This window comes from Chiloscyllium punctatum, chromosome X (genome assembly GCF_047496795.1).
Source record: "Chiloscyllium punctatum isolate Juve2018m chromosome X, sChiPun1.3, whole genome shotgun sequence".
NCBI lineage: Eukaryota > Metazoa > Chordata > Chondrichthyes > Orectolobiformes > Hemiscylliidae > Chiloscyllium > Chiloscyllium punctatum.
In genome coordinates, this window is record NC_092791.1 from 13,119,506 (window position 1) to 13,142,683 (window position 23,178).

General features: G+C 52.9%; 1 protein-coding gene across 1 annotated transcript in view; it reads right to left on the reverse strand.

The window, feature by feature from the left end:
• Positions 1 to 23,178, reverse strand: part of LOC140471217 (nck-associated protein 1-like) — a 179,230-nt gene that overhangs the window by 78,649 nt on the left and 77,403 nt on the right. Inside the window, exons 18-22 of the mRNA XM_072567142.1 lie at positions 22,730 to 22,827; positions 22,284 to 22,377; positions 7,776 to 7,858; positions 5,410 to 5,490; positions 3,567 to 3,660 (exon numbers count right to left, since the gene is read on the reverse strand). Of these exons, the coding sequence (XP_072423243.1) occupies positions 3,567 to 3,660; positions 5,410 to 5,490; positions 7,776 to 7,858; positions 22,284 to 22,377; positions 22,730 to 22,827 (450 nt within the window). The remainder of the gene's footprint in view (positions 1 to 3,566; positions 3,661 to 5,409; positions 5,491 to 7,775; positions 7,859 to 22,283; positions 22,378 to 22,729; positions 22,828 to 23,178) is intronic.

Genomic DNA, 23,178 nt, shown 5'->3' on the forward strand with positions numbered 1-23,178 from the left:
TAACCTTTCTACATAAGACCTGCCCTCCAGTCTAGGCAACATCCTGGTAAATCTCCTTTGTACCCTCTCTAAAGCTTCCAGATCCTTCCTATAATGAGGTGACCAGAACTGAACACAATATTCCAAGTGTGGTCTAACCAGGGCTCTATAGAGCTGCAGCCTAACCTCGTGGCTCTTAAACTCAATCCCCCGCTAATGAAAGCCAACACACCACACGCCTTCTTAACAGCCCTATCAACTGAGGTGGCAACTTTGAGGGATCTATGGACATGGACCCCAAGATCTCTCAGTTCCTCCACACTGCCAACAATCCCGTCTTTAACCCTGTAATCTGCATTCAAATTTGACCTTGCAAAACGAATCCCCTCACACTTTTCGGGTTGAACTCCATCTGCCATGTCTCAGCCCAGTTCTACATCCTGTCAATGTCCCGTCGCAACCTACAACAGCCCTCCTCACTATCACCACTCCATCAACCTTCATTTCATCGACAAACTTACTAACCCACCCTTCCACTTCCTCATCCAAGTCATCTATAAAAATCACAAAGAGCAGAGGTCCCAGAATAGATCCCTGTTGAACATCACTGGTCACCGAGCTTCAGGCTGAATAATTTCCACCTACTACCACCCTCTGTCTTCTATGGGCCAGCCAATTCTGTATCCAGACAGCCAGATTTCCCTGTATCCCGTGCCTCTGTACTTTCTGAATGAGCCTACCATGGGGAACCTTATCAAATGCCTTGTTAAAATCCATGTACACCACATCCACTGCTCTACCTTCATCTATGTGTTTTGTCACATCCTCAAAGAATTCAATAAAGTTTGAGGCATGATCTGCCCCTCACAAAGCCACGCTGACTATCTCTAATCAAACTATGGTTTTCCAAGTGATCATAAATCCTGTCTCTTGGAATCCTCTCCAATACTTCACCCACCACAGACTGGTCTGTAATTCCCAGGATTATCCCGATTCATTTTCTGGAACATGGGAATAACATTTACCACCCTCCAATCATCTGGTAACACTCCAGTGGACAGTAAGGACGCAAAGATCATCACCAAAGGTGCAGCCATCTCTTCCCTCACTTCCTGTAGTCAACCTTAGGTCTATCTGTGATTTTCATGCTGTTGTCAAAGCTCAGACTTGCTACAAGCTCCCGGGTGCTCCTGCACCCAATCTATCTGCTCCCTGAAGACCCCCTTTGTGACAATAGCCTCCAGTGCAGGTTCTCCTCCTCCACCAGCATCTTGCCCTGCTCTACACAGACCTCTTCTAGCGATGCCCAAAGTCCGGACAAAGTCTTCCATGCCTGGATGTTGGTATTAAGCCAGCACAAGTGCATTGCGGAAGGGGCCAGGCTGCTCCACACGGAGTGTGGAAATGTTTAACAAGAATGGGAAAGCTCGGACAACATAGGATTGCAGCAAGGGTCAGAAAAGCACTAGCGCGGTGAACCTGCAAGCATTCACCATTCTTTCAAACAGTGCCTCCTTTATGCCATTGTGCAGTGGGAAGCCACGAAAGGTCACTGACTGGAAAGAGCTCCCAGCTGGCACTGTTGGCAACGCACAAGTGCCCAGCACATACTTCTCACTGCAGCCTGCGTGCAGATGCCAGGTTGAGAGTTTAACAAGTCTCAGGGGACGCACAAAGTCTGGCTTCTCCTCTGGATGTGCCGTCCCATTGACCCAGCTTCCGGGTCAGTGCTGCGCATTTGCATAGCACCTTTCATGGCAACTGGGTACTTGAAATGTGCCTTCCCTCCAACGAGGTGCTTTCTCAAAGGGCAGCCACTGTTGCAGGGAAACGCAGCCGCCCTATTTTGCGCACAGTACAATCCCACGATCAGCAATGTGATGAATAATCCGGGCAACCTGTCTATCATGAGGGATAGATATTGGTGAGGGGACCACGTGTTGGCATTTGACGAACAGAATTCGATCCTAAGTACCTCGGGGAGTCAACAGCAAGAGGTACTAGCAACCCGACAGGAGTTGGCAAGCTCAGTTGGTTGGTTTCTGATGCAGAGTATCACTAAAAGTGTGAGTTCAATTCCCACACTGGCTGAGGTTACGACACTCCTTCTCAAACTCTCCCCTCACCAGACGCATGGTGACCCTCAGGTGAAAACACCACCAAACGTCGCTCTGTGAGGTCTAGTAGATCTATGCTGACTTTACCTTTATGGGAACTGAAGAAAGGTCATTGGACTCGAGACATAAACTGTGCTTTCTCTCTCCACAGGTGCTGCCAGACCTGCTGAGCTCCTCCAGCAATTTCTGTTTTGGTTTCTGATTTCCAGTTCTTTTGGGTTTCTCAATTTTGAGCTTCCGTTTCTGTGTCGCTCCGGAAACTCTTGGGCTAAATTAGTCACCGCTTTGTGGGGGAGACCCCCGTCCATCGGAAACTCACACCACACCAAACCCCGGCGAGGAAAGAGCTTTCTCAGTATGTCAGTCTGGGTGGGATTTGGAGCGATGTTGTCGGATGTCAGTCTGGGTGATGCCCCTTGGTGCTTCTACCGCTATTAGATGGTTCTCTTTGCTTGGCATCTTTGTAGGTCATTAGTTGGGGGGGGGGGAGGGGGGGGGAAACGCAGAGGGGTGTCACAGGTGCTGACTCACTGTGAAAACCAGTCCTTTCCACCCCACCGGCCCTTACAGAGCGACAGCTCAGAGTTTGGAAATAGTCATCCTGTACTGGAACTGTTTGCTTTCTCTCCACTGGTGCTGAATTTCTCCAGCCTTCTCGGTGTCTCGTTCAGATTTCCAGAACCTGCAATATATTTGCTTTGACAGGCATGTGGCCCATTGCTAACTGCCCCTTGAGAAGGTAGTGGTGAACTGCACAGAGTAGGGCCGCCTTTCCCAGAATGCACTACGGGCACGGGTAAACAAACGGCCACCTGAATCCGTCCCAATCGCGAAAGGTCATGGGGTTACAGGCCCGAGAAACAAACTGAAGGGACTGTGGCTGTTGAAGGAGGTGGGCGGGGTCACAGGACCTGAATCATTCACTTTGACTTCTCTCCACAGATGTCGCCAGACCTGCTGAGTTTGTCCAACATCTGCTGGTTTTGTTTCTGATTTCCGGCCTTTGCAGTTCTGTTTTTTTTTTAATTTCACTGAGTTTCTTGTTTTCGAGAGAGAATGGATAGCATCGGCGAGAAGGAGGGAAAGAGTGTGTTTGAGTGAAGCAGCAAGGGGTTCTGTCAAAGTATTCTGGCCGCCTTACCAGCTTCACTAATAAGCTGGGAGTCCCCTGTGTTTCCTTAAAGTGACACACCCAGCTGAGAGAGTGGGCGGGAGCTGAGAGGAGGAAGTAGTTTCGTCAACACTGCAGCTCTCCCTCGGTACTGCAGTGTGCCAGGTTTTAGGCCCAGTTCACCCTGTAACTCGGAAACTAGTCTGCTATTGACCGATCCTGTGTCCAGGTTGCATTTTACCAGGCACAGTGAGTCAAAGATCCAGCCCATAATTAGCGCCGGGGGCTGAGATCGGCACAGAGGAAATAGGAGCGGAATAGGCCCTTTGGCTTTTGATTTTTTTTCTCTGCAAACTTACCATTTTTCGGATTGGAAAGCGCAATGACAAGGGCAGGATCCACAAGGCATGAAACGCCAGCAGCAGACGTCAGTTCATAGATAGCTAACAGATCCTGCAGGAATCAAGAAACAAGTTAACTCAGGGCATCCTCTCTCTCTCTCTCTCTCTCTCTCTCTGTGTGAGGGTCAGCAGTGGGCGTTTGGAGGAAGGAGGTGGGAGAGACGTAAATATTATCCACAGGGAACGTGGAATGGGAGAGCCAGTGGGTGAACACTTCACACGCTGATCCTCCGAGAAACAAACCAGGCACCGAAGCCTGAGGCCATTGCATGAGCGGCCCAGAGGTCAAAGGTTTACATTCTGCCGATACAAGCAAGGAAGAGTTTGCATGACTCTAATTTCCCGTGTTCGGTCGATATACTGTACAGGCGCATTATTGAGCAGAATTTGACACTCAGCTACTTAAGGCGAGGTGACCCGAAACATGGGTAGCCTTTAAAGGAGGATGCTGTCGCAGACGGAGAGGTTGAGGTAGGGAACTGCCGAATTTAAGAGGCCCAGATTAAAATGGCGGACGCTCCCTTGGACAAAGAGCGTCAACTGCCCCAGGACTGGAGGAGATTGGGAAGGGTGAGTTGGGGAGGATTCCAAAACAAGGAATCGTGGGCCTAAGGGCCTGTACTGTGCTGTACTTTCCTATGTTCGATGTTCTAAAGATGACAATCGCCTATGTGTGACTCCAGAGTCAAGATCAGAGTGGTGCTGGAAAAGCACAGCAGGTCAGGCAGCATCCGAGGAACAGGAAAATCGACGTTTCGGGCATAAGCCCTTCGTCAGGAATGAGGCCCCATTCCTGATGAAGGGCTTTTGCCCGAAACGTTGACTCTCCTGCTCCTCGGATGCTGCCTGACCTGCTGTGTTTTTCCAGCACCACTCCAATCTTGACTCTGATCTCCAGCATCTGCAGTACCCACTTCTGCCTATATGTGACTCCAGACCTGCTGGTTGACGTTGAACTGCCCCTCTGAAATGGCCCAGCAAGCCTCTCAGTCCAAGGGTAATTAGGGATCAAAATATCAATATGCAGTCCCCCAGTGTTGACAAACTGCCTCTTCACCATTTCAATAAAACGTAAGGAGTCAATATATGCAACCAAACTTTCGTCTGTGTGAAACAGTGAGAATGCCCAAGATTTTGCAATTAAGTCTGATAGATCATGGGGAGTGCACAGTTCCAATAAATCCCTGAAGGGCATTTTTACAATAATGGATGATGGTTGCCATGGTCACCCCCATGCCTCATGTTCAATTGCTGGATTAATGGTTAAACGCCGTGAGCTGGTGAGGTTTGAACCCACCTCCTCGGTCTGCTGACCTTACCGGCAGGCCAGCGTCACCGCCAATGGGATGGACAGTGAAGATGGTTTGCTGACGGTTTTTCAGATAGCCCTACATTGGCGGGAGTGTCCACGGGGCGCTGTGCCCCGTGGCTAGGCTCTGTTCTTGGATGTACAAAAAGGCTTCAGCCCACCCCAATGCAAATCTGGACGTGGGCGCGCTGAATTGAGTCAGTGATCCCTTTCACGGATTCGCACCCTCTGTCTCGCGCTTCGTGGGCAACACTCGTGCCCTCCTTCACTGTCCGGGAGCGAACCCCACGTGCACGCTTGCTGGTTGCCGCTGTAACATGACCCTTTTCTCTTTGGCGCGACAGTATTGGGCTAAAATATCCACCGTCAGTCACCTGATCCCAGTCACTGAAAACTCTCGGAGAAGCAGCATGAAAGACATCTTACGCTGAGGGTGGCACTAGATTGAGTCAAACCGCCCCCACATACCCGTGTAACCATGACCTCCCGTACCTTAATGTCAGTGGCAGGGCTGACGACATCATTCAGAATCTCAAGGGAGCCCATGAGGAATGGGATGTGACTGGATAAGACCTGTCGAAGGGACAAGAAACAACATTTCTGTAACATTTACCACTGGACCTTCAAGCACTCTATCGTGGATGCCATCTATTCCAAACCAGGCAGAACTGTACCGATGAGACAGCTGCACGACATCACATGTGACATAAAGGTACCAGCTTAAGCTTCAATCACTGTCTCTGTGTCATAGATTCAGTTATCTGGGTGTATTGTACAGTAACAATAGGAAGCACAATAGGTCTGCAATAGTCTCATCTTGAGGGCAGCATGGTGGCTCAGTTGTTAGCGCTGCTGCCACACAGCGCCAGGTACCCACGTTCGATTCCAGCTTTGGGCGACTGACTGTGTGGGGTTTGCACGTTCTCCCGTGTTTGCCTGGGTTTCCTCCGGGTGCTCCGGTTTCCTCCCACAGTCCAAAGATGTGCAGGTTAGGGTGGATTGGCCGTGCTAAATTGTCCCATAGTGCCCAGGGATGTGCAGGTTAGGGTGGATTGGCCATGCTAAATTGTCCCATAGTGCCGAGGGATGTGCAGGTTAGGGTGGATTGGCCATGCTAAATTGTCCCATAGTGCCCAGGGATGTGCAGGTGAGGGTGGATTGGCCATGCTAAATTGTCCCATCGTGCCCAGGGATGCGCAGATTAGGGTGGATTGGCCATGCTAAATTGTCCCATAGTGCCCAGGGATGTGCAGGTTAGGGTGGATTGGCCATGCTAAATTGTCCCATAGTGCCCAGGGATGTGCAGATTAGGGTGGATTGGCCATGCTAAATTGTCCCATAGTGCCCAGGGATGTGCAGGTTAGGGTGGATTGGCCGTGCTAAATTGTCCCATAGTGCCCAGGGATGTGCAGGTTAGGGTGGATTGGCTGTGCTAAATTGTCCCATAGTGCCCAGGGATGTGCAGGTTAGGGTGGATTGGCCATGCTAAATTGTCCCATTGTGTCCAGGGATGTGCAGGTTAGGGTGGATTGGCCATGCTAAATTACCCCATAGTGTCCAGGGATGTGCAGGTTAGGGTGGATTGGCCATGCTAAATTGTCCCATAGTGCCCAGGGATGTGTAGGTTCGGGCAGATTGGCCATGCTAAATTGTCCCATAGTGTCCAGGGATGTGCAGGTTAGGGTGGATTGGCCATGTTAAATTGTCCCCATAGTGCCCAGGGATGTGCAGGTTAGGGTGGATTGGCCATGCTAAATTGTCCCCATAGTGTCCAGGGATGTGCAGGTTAGGGTGGATTGGCCATGCTAAATTGTCCCTGTAGTGTCCAGGGATGTGCAGGTTAGGGTGGATTGGCCATGTTAAATTGTCCCCATAGTGTCCAGGGATGTGCAGGTTAGGGTGGATTGGCCATGTTAAATTGTCCCCATAGTGCCCAGGGATGTGCAGGTTAGGGTGGATTGGCCATGCTAAATTGTCCCTGTAGTGTCCAGGGATGTGCAGGTTAGGGTGGATTGGCCATGCTAAATTGTCCCATAGTGTCCAGGGATGTGCAGGTTAGGGTGGGATTGGCCATGGTAAAGGAGGGAGGCATGATGGGAATATGGTGAGGGAGGGAATTCCTATGTTTTTCATTCATTCACAGGATGAAGACTTCACTGACTTGGCCCAGCATTTCTTTTCCCATCCCTATTGTCGAGTTAAAAGGGCAGTTAAAAGCCAAGCATGTTGGCTCTGGGTCTGGGGTCATGTGTAGGCCCAGACCAGGTAAGGATGGCAGTTGCCTTCCCTGAAGCTCGTTTGTGAACCAGATGGAGTTTTCCCCAACAACTGACATCTGCGGATTCTGATTTCCAGATTTCATTTGCATTCAAACTTCACCATCTGCTGTGGTGGGATTCAAACCCGGCGTCCCTCGTACATTGCCAGCGTCTCTGGATTCACCGTCCAGCGATAATACTGCAAGGTCACTGCCACCACAACGCTGAGTGGAGGATTCAAGATCCACGATGTTGAAGAGGTCAAAACTGGAGAGGGTTGCACAGCATGGTGATGCGGTGCCCTTGGGCAGACACTCGTGATCGGGAGGGCCAATGTCATGAGGCAACTGGAAAGGCAGGATGGGAACAATCAGCTCCTGCTTAACCAGGCGCCAATGGAAGTCTGCGAGCACACGGAAGTGACAGGGACCTTGCTGTTCCAGATGGTGTCAGGTTTACTGGAGGGCAGAAACCGAGGTGCCGGCCAAGAGTGCGTTGGGATGCTCTCTTGGGAACATGGTTACCGCTGCAGGGTAATCGGGATGCACGGTGACACGGTGCGCCCACGCAGTGACCGTCAGGACAGCGATGTTAACTTACACCTCGCAGAGCTTCCTGCGCCATCGTCCGGAAGTTCAGGATCACTCCGATAATGGTCATCCTCTTCAGAACGTTTTCAGAGGCTGGAGGACAAAGAGAGGGTGAGGAACAATGTGAAGGAAGCTGAGGTCAGCTCCCATCTGCACGGACACAACACCCAACTCCTCAAAAGCATTTCCACCTTGAGGAAGACAAATGTCCTGCACGCTGTTATATGCCTCGATACTGATTTAGGGTGAAGGGTTCCTCTGTACTGGGATCATCTATTCTCTCAGAGAGTCACAGAGTCACACAGCACACAAACAGACCCTTCGGCCCAACCCGTCCATGCTGACCCAGATACCCCAACCCAATCTAGTCCCACCTGCCAGTACCCGGCCCATATCCCTCCAAACCCTTCCCATTCATGTCCCCATCCAGATGCCTGTGAAATGTTGTAATTGTACCAGCCTCCACCACTTCCTCTGGCAGCTCATTCCATACACGTACCACCCTCTGGGTGAAAAAGTTGCCCTTTAGATCCTTTTTAAAATTTTCCCCTCTCCCCCTAAACCTAATCTCCTCTCGTTCTGGACTCCTCTACTCTGGGAAATAGGCCATTCACCCTATCCAAGCCCCTCAGGATTTGATAAACCTCCATAAGTGATCCAAGCAATATGATTCATTGTAACCAGTATTGAAGATTGATGCAAAACTGAGGATTCACAGAGACGTGATGGAAACAAAAAATGTCATGTGCAGCCAAATCTTCGGTTGCTCAAGCTCCCTCTACACTGACTCCATCGAACACTCCCAGGACAGGGGCAGCACGGGGTTAGATACAGAGTAAAGGTCCCTCTACACTGTCCCTCCATCAAACACTCCCAGGACAGGGACAGCACGGGGCTAGATACAGAGTAAAGCTCCCTCTACACTGTCCCCCATCAAACACTCCCAGAACAGGGACAGCACGGGGTTAGATACAGAGTAAAGCTCTCTCCACACTGTGCCCCATCAAACACTCCCAGGACAGGGATCGCACAGGGTTAGATTCAGAGTAAAGCTCCCTCTACACTGTCCCCCCATCAAACACCCCCAGGACAGGGATAGCACGGGGTTAGATACAGAGTAAAGCTCTCTCTACACTGTCCCCCCATCAAACACTCCCGGGACAGGGACAGCACAGGGTTAGATATAGAGGAAAGCTCCCTCTACACTGTCCCCCCATCAAACACTTCCAGGACAGGGACAGCACAGGGTTAGATACAGAGTAAAGCTCCCTCTACACTGTCCCCATCAAACACTCCCAGGACAGGGATAGCAAGGGGTTAGATACAGAGTAAAGCTCCCTATACACTGTCCCCCCATCAAACACTTCCAGGACAGGGACAGCACAGGGTTAGATACAGAGTAAAGCTCCCTCTACACTGTCCCCATCAAACACTCCCAGGACAGGGATAGCAAGGGGTTAGATACAGAGTAAAGCTCCCTATACACTGTCCTCCCATCAAACACTCCCAGGACAGGGATAGCACGGGGTTAGATACAGAGTAAAGCTCCCTTTACATTGTCCCCCCATCAAACACTCCCAGGACAGGGATAGCAAGGGGTTAGATACAGAGTAAAGCTCCCTTTACATTGTCCCCCCATCAAACACTCCCAGGACAGGCACAGCACGGGGTTAGATACAGAGTAAAGCTCCCTCTACACTGTCCCCCCATCAAACAATCCCAGGACAGGAACAGCACGGGGTTAGTTACAGAGTAAAGCTCCCTCTACACTTTCCCCCCATCAAACACTCCCAGGACAGGGATATCATAGGGTTAGATACAGAGTAAAGCTTCCTCTACAGTGTCCCCTATCAAACTCTCCCAGGACAGGGACAGCACAGGGTTAGATACAGAGTAAAGCTCCCTCTACACTGTCCCCATCAAACACTCCCAGGACAGGGACAGCATGGGATTATATACAGAGTAAAGCTCCCTCTACACTGTCCCCCCATCAAACACTCCCAGGACAGAGACAGCATGGGATTATATACAGAGTAAAGCTCCCTCTACACTGTCCCCCCATCAAACACACCCAGGACAGGGACAGCACGGGGTAAGATACAGAGGAAATCTCCCTCTACACTGTCCCCATCAAACACTCCCAGGACAGGGACAGGACGGGATTATATACAGAGTAAAGCTCTCTCTACACTGTCCCCCATCAAACACTCCCAGGACAGACACAGCACAGAGTTAGATAAGGAGTAAAGCTTCCTCTACACTGTCCCCCCTCAAAAACTCCCAGGACAGGGACAGCGCGGGGTTTGATAAGGAGTAAAGCTCTCTTGACTCCCTTGACCCTCTGAATCCCACCTCCAACTTCTTGGTGGAATCGGTGAGAGCTAAGTGAGGACTAGGAGCTGGGTGAGGACTGAGAGCTGGGTCAGGACTGAGATCTGGGTCAGGACTGAGAGCTGGGTGAGGACTGAGAGCTGGGTCAGGACTGAGAGCTGGGTCAGGACTAGGAGCTGGGTGAGGACTGAGATCTGGGTCAGGACTGAGAGCTGGGTGAGGACTGAGATCTGGGTCAGGACTGAGAGCTGGGTCAGGACTGAGAGCTGGGTGAGGACTGAGAGCTGGGTGAGGACTGAGAGCTGGGCGAGGACTAGGAGCTGGGTCAGGACTGAGAGCTGGGCGAGGACTGAGATCTGGGTGAGGACTGAGAGCTGGGTCAGGACTGAGAGCTGGGTGAGGACTGAGAGCTGGGTGAGGACTGAGAGCTGGGCGAGGACTAGGAGCTGGGTCAGGACTGAGAGCTGGGCGAGGACAGAGAGCTGGGCGAGGACTGAGAGCTGGGTCAGGACTGAGAGCTGAGCCAGGACTGAGAGCTGGGTGAGGACTGAGAGCTGGACGAGGACTGAGAGCTGGACGAGGACTGAGAGCTGGGTGAGGACTGAGAGCTGGGCGAGGACTGAGAGCTGGACGAGGACTGAGAGCTGGACGAGGACTGAGAGCTGGGTGAGGACTGAGATCTGGGTGAGGACTGAGAGCTGGACGAGGACTGAGAGCTGGACGAGGACTGAGAGCTGGGTGAGGACTGAGATCTGGGTCAGGACTGAGATCTGGGTCAGGACTGAGAGCTGGGTGAGGACTGAGAGCTGGGTCAGGACTGAGAGCTGGAGCAGGACTAGGAGCTGGGTCTGGACTGAGAGCTGGGTCAGGACTGAGATCTGGGTCAGGACTGAGAGCTGGGTGAGGACTGAGAGCTGGGTGAGGACTGAGAGCTGGGGCAGGACTGAGAGCTGGAGCAGGACTGAGAGTTGGAGCAGGACTAGGAGCTGGGTCAGGACTGAGAGCTGGAGCAGGACTAGGAGCTGGGTCAGGACTGAGAGCTGGGTCAGGACTGAGAGCTGGGTGAGGACTGAGAGCTGGGTCAGGACTGAGAGCTGGGGCAGGACTGAGAGCTGGGTCAGGACTAGGAGCTGGGTCTGGACTGAGAGCTGGGTCAGGACTGAGAGCTGGGGCAGGACTGAGAGCTGGAGCAGGACTAGGAGCTGGGTCAGGACTGAGAGCTGGAGCAGGACTAGGAGCTGGGTCAGGACTGAGAGCTGGGTGAGGACTCGGAGCTGGGTGAGGACTCGGAGCTGGGTGAGGACTCGGAGCTGGGTGAGGACTCGGAGCTGGGTGAGGACTGAGAGCTGGGCGAGGACTGAGAGCTGGGCGAGGACTGAGAGCTGGGTGAGGACTGAGAGCTGGGCGAGGACTAGGAGCTGGGTCAGGACTGAGAGCTGGGCGAGGACAGAGAGCTGGGCGAGGACTGAGAGCTGGGTCAGGACTGAGAGCTGAGCCAGGACTGAGAGCTGGGTGAGGACTGAGAGCTGGACGAGGACTAAGAGCTGGACGAGGACTGAGAGCTGGGTGAGGACTGAGAGCTGGGCGAGGACTGAGAGCTGGGCGAGGACTAGGAGCTGGGTGAGGACTGAGAGCTGGGTGAGGACTGAGATCTGGGTGAGGACTGAGAGCTGGACGAGGACTGAGAGCTGGACGAGGACTGAGAGCTGGGTGAGGACTGAGATCTGGGTCAGGACTGAGATCTGGGTCAGGACTGAGAGCTGGGTGAGGACTGAGAGCTGGGTGAGGACTGAGATCTGGGTCAGGACTGAGAGCTGGGTGAGGACTGAGAGCTGGGTGAGGACTGAGAGCTGGGGCAGGACTGAGAGCTGGAGCAGGACTGAGAGCTAGGTGAGGACTGAGAGCTGGAGCAGGACTAGGAGCTGGGTCAGGACTGAGAGCTGGAGCAGGACTAGGAGCTGGGTCAGGACTGAGAGCTGGAGCAGGACTAGGAGCTGGGTCAGGACTGAGAGCTGGGTCAGGACTGAGAGCTGGGGCAGGACTGAGAGCTGGAGCAGGACTAGGAGCTGGGTCAGGACTGAGAGCTGGGTCAGGACTGAGATCTGGGCGAGGACTGAGAGCTGGGCGAGGACTGAGAGCTGGGTGAGGACTGAGAGCTGGGCGAGGACTAGGAGCTGGGTCAGGACTGAGAGCTGGGTGAGGACTGAGATCTGGGTCAGGACTGAGAGCTGGGTCAGGACTGAGAGCTGGGTGAGGACTGAGAGCTGGGTGAGGACTGAGAGCTGGGCGAGGACTAGGAGCTGGGTCAGGACTGAGAGCTGGGCGAGGACTGAGATCTGGGTGAGGACTGAGAGCTGGGTCAGGACTGAGAGCTGGGTGAGGACTGAGAGCTGGGTGAGGACTGAGAGCTGGGCGAGGACTAGGAGCTGGGTCAGGACTGAGAGCTGGGGCAGGACTGAGAGCTGGGTGAGGACTGAGAGCTGGGTGAGGACTGAGAGCTGGGTCAGGACTAGGAGCTGGGTCAGGACTGAGAGCTGGGGCAGGACTGAGAGCTGGAGCAGGACTAGGAGCTGGGTCAGGACTGAGAGCTGGAGCAGGACTAGGAGCTGGGTCAGGACTGAGAGCTGGGTGAGGACTCGGAGCTGGGTGAGGACTCGGAGCTGGGTGAGGACTCGGAGCTGGGTGAGGACTCGGAGCTGGGTGAGGACTGAGAGCTGGGCGAGGACTGAGAGCTGGGCGAGGACTGAGAGCTGGGTGAGGACTAGGAGCTGGGTCAGGACTGAGAGCTGGGCGAGGACTGAGATCTGGGTGAGGACTGAGAGCTGGGTCAGGACTGAGAGCTGGGTGAGGACTGAGAGCTGGGTGAGGACTGAGAGCTGGGCGAGGACTAGGAGCTGGGTCAGGACTGAGAGCTGGGCGAGGACAGAGAGCTGGGCGAGGACTGAGAGCTGGGTCAGGACTGAGAGCTGAGCCAGGACTGAGAGCTGGGTGAGGACTGAGAGCTGGACGAGGACTGAGAGCTGGACGAGGACTGAGAGCTGGGTGAGGACTGAGAGCTGGGCGAGGACTGAGAGCTGGACGAGGACTGAGAGCTGGACGAGGACTGAGAGCTGGGTGAGGACTGAGATCTGGGTGAGGACTGAGAGCTGGACGAGGACTGAGAGCTGGACGAGGACTGAGAGCTGGGTGAGGACTGAGATCTGGGTCAGGACTGAGATCTGGGTCAGGACTGAGAGCTGGGTGAGGACTGAGAGCTGGGTCAGGACTGAGAGCTGGAGCAGGACTAGGAGCTGGGTCTGGACTGAGAGCTGGGTCAGGACTGAGATCTGGGTCAGGACTGAGAGCTGGGTGAGGACTGAGAGCTGGGTGAGGACTGAGAGCTGGGGCAGGACTGAGAGCTGGAGCAGGACTGAGAGCTGGAGCAGGACTAGGAGCTGGGTCAGGACTGAGAGCTGGAGCAGGACTAGGAGCTGGGTCAGGACTGAGAGCTGGGTCAGGACTGAGAGCTGGGTGAGGACTGAGAGCTGGGTCAGGACTGAGAGCTGGGGCAGGACTGAGAGCTGGGTCAGGACTAGGAGCTGGGTCTGGACTGAGAGCTGGGTCAGGACTGAGAGCTGGGGCAGGACTGAGAGCTGGAGCAGGACTAGGAGCTGGGTCAGGACTGAGAGCTGGAGCAGGACTAGGAGCTGGGTCAGGACTGAGAGCTGGGTGAGGACTCGGAGCTGGGTGAGGACTCGGAGCTGGGTGAGGACTCGGAGCTGGGTGAGGACTCGGAGCTGGGTGAGGACTGAGAGCTGGGCGAGGACTGAGAGCTGGGCGAGGACTGAGAGCTGGGTGAGGACTGAGAGCTGGGCGAGGACTAGGAGCTGGGTCAGGACTGAGAGCTGGGCGAGGACAGAGAGCTGGGCGAGGACTGAGAGCTGGGTCAGGACTGAGAGCTGAGCCAGGACTGAGAGCTGGGTGAGGACTGAGAGCTGGACGAGGACTAAGAGCTGGACGAGGACTGAGAGCTGGGTGAGGACTGAGAGCTGGGCGAGGACTGAGAGCTGGGCGAGGACTAGGAGCTGGGTGAGGACTGAGAGCTGGGTGAGGACTGAGATCTGGGTGAGGACTGAGAGCTGGACGAGGACTGAGAGCTGGGTGAGGACTGAGATCTGGGTCAGGACTGAGATCTGGGTCAGGACTGAGATCTGGGTCAGGACTGAGAGCTGGGTGAGGACTGAGAGCTGGGTGAGGACTGAGATCTGGGTCAGGACTGAGAGCTGGGTGAGGACTGAGAGCTGGGTGAGGACTGAGAGCTGGGGCAGGACTGAGAGCTGGAGCAGGACTGAGAGCTAGGTGAGGACTGAGAGCTGGAGCAGGACTAGGAGCTGGGTCAGGACTGAGAGCTGGAGCAGGACTAGGAGCTGGGTCAGGACTGAGAGCTGGAGCAGGACTAGGAGCTGGGTCAGGACTGAGAGCTGGGTCAGGACTGAGAGCTGGGGCAGGACTGAGAGCTGGAGCAGGACTAGGAGCTGGGTCAGGACTGAGAGCTGGGTCAGGACTGAGAGCTGGGTCAGGACTGAGATCTGGGTCAGGACTGAGAGCTGGGTCAGGACTAGGAGCTGGGTCAGGACTGAGAGCTGGGGCAGGACTGAGAGCTGGAGCAGGACTAGGAGCTGGGTCAGGACTGAGAGCTGGAGCAGGACTAGGAGCTGGGTCAGGACTGAGAGCTGGGTGAGGACTCGGAGCTGGGTGAGGACTCGGAGCTGGGTGAGGACTCGGAGCTGGGTGAGGACTCGGAGCTGGGTGAGGACTGAGAGCTGGGCGAGGACTGAGAGCTGGGCGAGGACTGAGAGCTGGGTGAGGACTGAGAGCTGGGCGAGGACTAGGAGCTGGGTCAGGACTGAGAGCTGGGCGAGGACAGAGAGCTGGGCGAGGACTGAGAGCTGGGTCAGGACTGAGAGCTGAGCCAGGACTGAGAGCTGGGTGAGGACTGAGAGCTGGACGAGGACTGAGAGCTGGACGAGGACTGAGAGCTGGGTGAGGACTGAGAGCTAGGCGAGGACTGAGAGCTGGGTCAGGACTGAGAGCTAGGTGAGGACTCGGAGCTGGGTGAGGACTGAGAGCTGGGCGAGGACTTAGAGCTGGGCGAGGACTGAGAGCTGGGTGAGGACTGAGAGCTGGGCGAGGACTAGGAGCTGGGTGAGGACTGAGAGCTGGGTGAGGACTCGGAGCTGGGTGAGGACGCATGCTGAAAGCCACTGTCCCGCCCACAGGCCAGTTTCGGGGGAAGTGAGACAAGGCGATCAGCTCTAAACCTTCGCCCTAAAGGCAGCGAGGGGGTGAATCAGCCAGGTGGGCGTTTCAGGGAGATCGACCGTCCACCAGGGAACCCTGTCCTGCTGACAAGATTTCAGGGCTCACATGGTGTGGGAGAGTGAAGATTTCATCCCGCAAGGGTCGGAAAACTTGTGCGTTTGGTGGGAAATGTATCAGGCAGGCAGATGAGATATTGACAGGTGAAGTTTGGAGGAATGAAGGCAAGCAAATAAATCAAGTGTTGACAGTTCGGGGACCCAGGTGAAAGGTGAGGACTGCAGATGCTGGAGATTAGAGTCGAGAGGGTGGTGCTGGAAAAGCACAGCAGGTCAGGCAGCATCTGAGGAGCAGGGAAAGCGACATTACGGGCAAAAGCCCTTCATCGGGAATTGTCGAGCATCAAATAAGGAATGATTGATCAGGTTCAGATGTAATACCCATATCTGAGGGTGGCCTGGGCAGCTCCAGATTGGTCAGGTAAAGATATTACCCAGAGATAGGTATCACAAGAACCAGGCAGTGTCACCCTCGAGGTAAACTGTCAGAGCTTTCTTTCACCGTGAGATAGGGACATTGCAATCGATCTGTGGAGTGATGAGAAAGGACTTCAGCAGGAGCTTGGGGACATTGGCGGGAGGATTGAAGAAAACAGCTGAACTCTTGTGGAGTGCTCTGGGCTAGCTGTTGTGGAGAGAGAAAGTGGAAACAAGCGAGAGAGAGAGAGAGAGAGAGAGAGAGAAAGAGCACAAGACAGCGTGAGCAGGAAAGAAAGGCAGCCCAAGAGAAAGCAAGAGAGAGAGAGAGAGAGAGGGACAGAGAGAGAGAGGGACAGCGAGTGAGCAAGAGTGAGTGCAAGAGTGACAGAGATTGCATGAGAGAGTATGTGTAAGGGTGAGAGAGCGAGTGAGAGAGAGATAGTGTGAGAGTGAGACAGAGTGAGAGAGCGAGTGAGAGAGAGATAGTGTGAGAGTGAGACAGAGTGAGAGATAGAGAGTGAGTGAGAGATAGTGTGAGAGTGAGACAGAGTGAGTGATAGTGTGAGAGAGGGTGAGAGAGCAAGTGAGACAGTGTGACAGAGTGAGAGAGATAGAGAGGGAGTGAGAGATAGTGTGAGAGAGCGAGACACAGTGAGTGAGAGAGAGATAGTGTGAGAGTGAGACAGAGTGAGAGATAGAGAGGGAGTGAGAGATAGTGTGAGAGAGCGAGACAGAGTGAGTGAGAGAGAGATAGTGTGAGAGTGAGACAGAGTGAGAGATAGAGAGTGAGCGATAGGGAGTGAGTGAGAGAGTGAGTGTGAGTGAGACACAGAGAGGCAGTGAGAGATAGTGTGACAGTGAGACAGAGTGAGAGATAGTGTGAGAGAGTGAGACAGAGTGAGTGAGAGATAGTGTGAGGGAGTGAGACAGAGTGAGTGAGAGATAGTGTGAGAGAGTGAGACAGAGTGAGTGATAGTGTGAGGGAGTGAGACAGAGTGAGAGATAGTGTGAGAGAGTGAGACAGAGTGAGTGAGAGATAGTGTGAGAGAGTGAGACAGAGTGAGTGATAGTGTGAGGGAGTGAGACAGAGTGAGTGAGAGATAGTGTGAGAGAGTGAGACAGAGTGAGTGATAGTGTGAGGGAGTGAGACAGAGTGAGAGATAGTGTGAGAGAGTGAGACAGAGTGAGTGAGAGAGAGTGTGTGAGAGTGAGACAGAGAGTGGGAGATAGTGTGAGAGAGTGAGACAGAGAGTGGGAGATAGTGTGAGAGAGTGAGACAGAGTGAGAGAGAGATAGTGTGAGAGAGTGAGACAGAGAGTGGGAGATAGTGTGAGAGAGTGAGACTGAGAGAGATAGTGTGAGAGAGTGAGACAGAGTGAGTGAGAGATAGTGTGAGAGAGTGAGACAGAGTGAGTGAGAGATAGTGTGAGGGAGTGAGACAGAGTGAGTGAGAGATAGTGTGAGAGAGTGAGACAGAGAGTGGGAGATAGTGTGAGAGAGTGAGACAGAGTGAGAGATAGTGTGAGAGAGTGAGACAGAGTGAGTGAGAGATAGTGTGAGAGAGTGAGACAGAGTGAGTGAGAGATAGTGTGAGAGAGTGAGACAGAGTGAGAGATAGTGTGAGAGAGTGAGACAGAGTGAGTGAGAGATAGTGTGAGAGAGTGAGACAGAGTGAGTGAGAGATAGTGTGAGAGAGTGAGAGAGAGTGAGTGAGAGATAGTGTGAGAGAGTGAGACAGAGTGAGTGAGAGATAGTGTGAGAGAGTGAGACAGAGTGAATGAGAGATAGTGTGAGAGAGTGAGACAGAGTGAGAGATAGTGTGAGAGAGTGAGACAGAGTGAGAGATAGTGTGAGAGAGTGAGACAGAGTGAGTGAGAGATAGTGTGAGAGAGTGAGACAGAGTGAGTGAGAGATAGTGTGAGAGAGTGAGACAGAGTGAGAGATAGTGTGAGAGAGTGAGACAGAGTGAGTGATAGTGTGTGAGAGTGAGACACAGTGAGTGAGTGATAGTGTGAGAGAGTGAGACAGAGTGAGTGAGAGATAGTGTGAGAGAGTGAGACAGAGTGAGTGAGAGATAGTGTGAGAGAGTGAGACAGAGTGAGTGAGAGATAGTGTGAGAGAGTGAGACAGAGTGAGTGAGAGATAGTGTGAGAGAGTGAGACAGAGAGTGGGAGATAGTGTGAGAGAGTGAGACAGAGAGTGGGAGATAGTGTGAGAGAGTGAGACAGAGTGAGAGAGAGATAGTGTGTGAGAGTGAGACAGAGTGAGAGATAGTGTGAGAGAGTGAGACAGAGTGAGAGATAGATAGTGTGAGAGAGTGAGACAGAGAGTGGGAGATAGTGTGGGAGAGTGAGACAGAGAGTGGGAGATAGTGTGTGAGAGTGAGACAGAGTGAGAGATAGTGTGAGAGAGTGAGACAGAGTGAGTGAGAGATAGTGTGAGGGAGTGAGACAGAGAGTGGGAGATAGTGTGAGAGAGTGAGACAGAGTGAGTGAGAGATAGTGTGAGGGAGTGAGACAGAGTGAGAGAGAGATAGTGTGAGAGAGTGAGACAGAGTGAGTGAGAGATAGTGTGAGAGAGTGAGACAGAGAGTGGGAGATAGTGTGAGGGAGTGAGACAGAGTGAGAGAGAGATAGTGTGAGAGAGTGAGACAGAGTGAGTGAGAGAGAGTGTGAGAGAGTGAGACAGAGAGTGGGAGATAGTGTGAGGGAGTGAGCCAGAGTGAGAGAGAGTGTGAGGGAGTGAGACAGAGTGAGAGAGAGATAGTGTGAGAGAGTGAGACACAGTGAGTGAGAGATAGTGTGAGGGAGTGAGACAGAGTGAGAGAGAGATAGTGTGAGAGAGTGAGACAGTGAGTGAGAGAGAGTGTGAGAGAGTGAGACAGAGTGAGTGAGAGATAGTGTGAGAGAGTGAGACAGAGTGAGAGAGAGATAGTGTGTGAGAGTGAGACAGAGAGTGGGAGATAGTGTGAGGGAGTGAGACAGAGTGAGAGAGAGTGTGAGGGAGTGAGACAGAGTGAGAGAGAGATAGTGTGAGAGAGTGAGACACAGTGAGTGAGAGATAGTGTGAGGGAGTGAGACAGAGTGAGAGAGAGATAGTGTGAGAGAGTGAGACAGTGAGTGAGAGAGAGTGTGAGAGAGTGAGACAGAGTGAGTGAGAGATAGTGTGAGAGAGTGAGACAGAGTGAGAGAGAGATAGTGTGTGAGAGTGAGACAGAGAGTGGGAGATAGTGTGAGAGAGTGAGACAGAGTGAGTGAGAGATAGTGTGAGGGAGTGAGACAGTGAGTGAGAGATAGTGTGAGGGAGTGAGACTGAGAGTGGGAGATAGTGTGTGAGAATGAGACAGTGAGTGAGAGATAGTGTGAGAGAGTGAGACACAGAGTGGGAGATAGTGTGAGGGAGTGAGACAGAGTGAGAGAGAGATAGTGTGAGGGAGTGAGACACAGAGTGGGAGATAGTGTGTGAGAGTGAGACAGTGAGTGAGAGATAGTGTGAGAGTGAGACAGAGTGAGAGATAGTGTGAGAGAGTGAGACAGAGTGAGTGAGAGATAGTGTGAGAGAGTGAGACAGAGTGAGTGAGAGATAGTGTGAGAGAGTGAGACAGAGTGAGAGAGAGATAGTGTGAGAGAGTGAGACACAGAGTGAGAGATAGTGTGAGAGAGTGAGACAGAGTGAGTGAGAGATAGTGTGAGAGTGAGACAGAGTGAGTGAGAGATAGTGTGAGGGAGTGAGACAGAGTGAGAGAGAGATAGTGTGAGAGAGTGAGACAGAGTGGGAGATAGTGTGAGAGAGTGAGACAGAGTGAGAGAGAGATAGTGTGAGAGTGAGACAGAGTGAGTGAGAGATAGTGTGAGGGAGTGAGACAGAGTGAGAGAGAGATAGTGTGAGAGAGTGAGACAGAGTGGGAGATAGTGTGTGAGAGTGAGACAGAGTGAGTGAGAGATAGTGTGAGAGTGAGACAGAGTGAGTGAGAGATAGTGTGAGGGAGTGAGACAGAGTGAGAGAGAGATAGTGTGAGAGAGTGAGACAGAGTGGGAGATAGTGTGTGAGAGTGAGACAGAGTGAGAGAGAGATAGTGTGAGGGAGTGAGACAGAGTGAGAGAGAGATAGTGTGAGAGAGTGAGACAGAGTGGGAGATAGTGTGAGAGAGTGAGACAGAGTGAGAGATAGTGTGAGGGAGTGAGACAGAGTGAGTGAGAGATAGTGTGAGAGAGTGAGACACAGAGTGGGAGATAGTGTGAGAGAGTGAGACAGTGAGAGATAGTGTGAGAGAGTGAGACAGAGTGAGTGAGAGATAGTGTGAGAGAGTGAGACAGAGAGTGAGTGATAGTGTGAGAGAGTGAGACAGAGAGTGGGAGATAGTGTGAGAGAGTGAGACAGAGAGTGAGTGATAGTGTGAGAGAGTGAGACAGAGTGAGTGAGAGATAGTGTGAGAGAGTGAGACAGAGTGAGTGAGAGAGAGTGTGAGAGTGAGAGAGAGATAGTGTGAGAGAGTGAGACAGAGTGGGAGATAGTGTGAGAGAGTGAGACAGAGTGAGAGAGAGATAGTGTGAGAGAGTGAGACAGTGAGAGATAGTGTGAGAGAGTGAGACAGAGTGGGAGAGAGATAGTGTGAGAGAGTGAGACAGAGTGAGAGAGAGATAGTGTGAGAGAGTGAGACAGAGTGAGAGAGAGTGTGAGAGAGTGAGACAGAGTGAGAGATAGTGTGAGAGAGTGAGACAGAGTGAGTGATAGTGTGAGAGAGTGAGACAGAGTGAGAGATAGTGTGAGAGAGTGAGACAGAGTGGGAGATAGTGTGAGAGAGTGAGACAGAGTGAGTGAGAGATAGTGTGAGAGTGAGAGAGAGATAGTGTGAGAGAGTGAGACAGAGTGAGTGAGAGAGAGTGTGAGAGTGAGAGAGAGATAGTGTGAGAGAGTGAGACAGAGTGAGTGAGAGAGAGTGTGAGAGTGAGAGAGAGATAGTGTGTGAGAGTGAGACAGAGTGAGTGAGAGAGAGTGTGAGAGTGAGAGAGAGATAGTGTGAGAGAGTGAGACAGAGTGAGAGATAGTGTGAGAGAGTGAGACAGAGAGTGAGTGATAGTGTGAGAGAGTGAGACAGAGTGAGTGAGAGAGAGTGTGAGAGTGAGAGAGAGATAGTGTGAGAGAGTGAGACAGAGTGAGAGATAGTGTGAGAGAGTGAGACAGAGTGAGAGATAGTGTGAGAGAGTGAGACAGTGAGTGATAGTGTGAGAGAGTGAGACAGAGTGAGTGAGAGATAGTGTGAGAGAGTGAGACAGAGTGAGTGAGTGATAGTGTGTGAGAGTGAGACTGAGAGTGGGAGATAGTGTGAGGGAGTGAGTGATAGTGTGAGGGAGTGAGACAGAGTGAGTGATAGTGTGAGAGAGTGAGACAGAGTGAGTGGGAGATAGTGTGAGGGAGTGAGACAGAGTGAGAGAGAGATAGTGTGAGGGAGTGAGACAGAGAGTGGGAGATAGTGTGTGAGAGTGAGACAGAGTGAGTGAGAGATAGTGTGAGAGTGAGACAGAGTGAGAGAGAGATAGTGTGAGAGAGTGAGACAGAGTGAGAGAGAGGTAGTGTGAGAGAGTGAGACAGAGTGAGAGAGAGATAGTGTGAGGGAGTGAGACAGAGAGTGGGAGATAGTGTGTGAGAGTGAGACAGAGTGAGTGAGAGATAGTGTGAGGGAGTGAGACAGAGTGAGAGAGAGATAGTGTGAGGGAGTGAGACAGAGAGTGGGAGATAGTGTGTGAGAGTGAGACAGAGTGAGAGATAGTGTGAGGGAGTGAGACAGAGTGAGTGAGAGATAGTGTGAGAGAGTGAGACAGAGAGTGGGAGATAGTGTGAGGGAGTGAGACAGAGAGTGAGTGATAGTGTGAGGGAGTGAGACAGAGAGTGAGATAGTGTGAAGGAGTTGGGACTATCAGAAAGAGGGAGAAGAGGAAGGGTGAAGTTCAGCTGGGATAGTGGGGAGATATGAAAGGGCACTGGCTGACGAGGGGACAGATAAGGCTGACCCTCAGTTTTGTGGGAGTCGAAAAGTGTGGTGCTGGAAAAGGACAGCAGGTCAGGCAGCATCCGAGGAGCAGGAGAATCAATGTTTCAGGCATAAGCCCTTCTTCAGGAATGTGCATATGCCCTCAACGTCGACTCTCCTGCTCCTCAGATGCTGTCTGACCCGCTGTACTTTTCCAGCACTACACTTTATTGACTCTGACTCACCAGCATCTGCAGCCCTCACTTTCCCTCAGTATTGTGGTCACACCAAGTAAACTGGGAAGAAACAGAATGACAGAGGTCAAAGCCTCAGCCCTCGCAATGAGAGAGAGGTGTTGAATGGCAGAGAACCAATGATCGAGACAAAACGCGCCATATTGCTAACGCACCAGGGAGGTATCAGAGAGGTAGCCACTCACAGGTTAGACGCTTGGCGTGGTGTGTCATCACTTCGGGTTTATGGAGGCTAGACTTCACCTGAGCCAATATGTCCATGTTCTCCACCACCAGCTTCTGTTGGAATGAGAAGCAGGCCACCATGTCACAGTTGCTGCAGTCTCCTGTGTCACTCTCGCTTCCCTCTGTGCCTCACTGGTCTCTCCTGCTCACGCTTAGTTCACATCCTGACATCCTGCTGCGCGTAAGGTCATCACGCAGTGCCCGTCGCCTCTTGACCCCTGCGCTGACGGCTATGTCAATGTGCCAGGCGCCAGTCACGCCCATCCTCATTGGACCTTCCACCTCCCTCGCCAAGCAAAGCTGGCTCCAGACCCATGCCATTGGGCTTGTGCTAACCTGCGGTACCACGGGCTGGTCACCCCCCAGGGCACCCGTGGGTCAGAAGGTGGGGTGGCACGTCCCTTACCTTCAGCTCATTGACTTGGGAGGTGATGTGCCACATCAAGTGCTCGCTGAGATGCTTCATTCCATAGGGCCCAATCAGTTCGGCCAACGACTGCATTTCTGGAAGAGACACCGAGTGGGTTAGTATGGTCACTCTGACTGATTCATACAGGGGATGGCAGTCAGACACAGATCCGGATAAGCCAGGATGGGCAAGCCAAAACTGTTGCGATGATGCTCAAGACAGAAATAGTATCACCAATGGCGATGTGGACCAGGCGATTATGTCCGGAGAACGGTCAGACCAAAGGTGAGGGAGGGAGAAGATTGGGACGTTGGGGACAGAGAATATCAGACTTGCCTGAGAACCAGGAGCCGATTACACCCTCACTGTTTCTCCACAAACTGCCCCCACTATGGTCTTCTCCCACAGTCCAAAGATGTGCAGGTTAGGGTGGATTGGCCATGCTA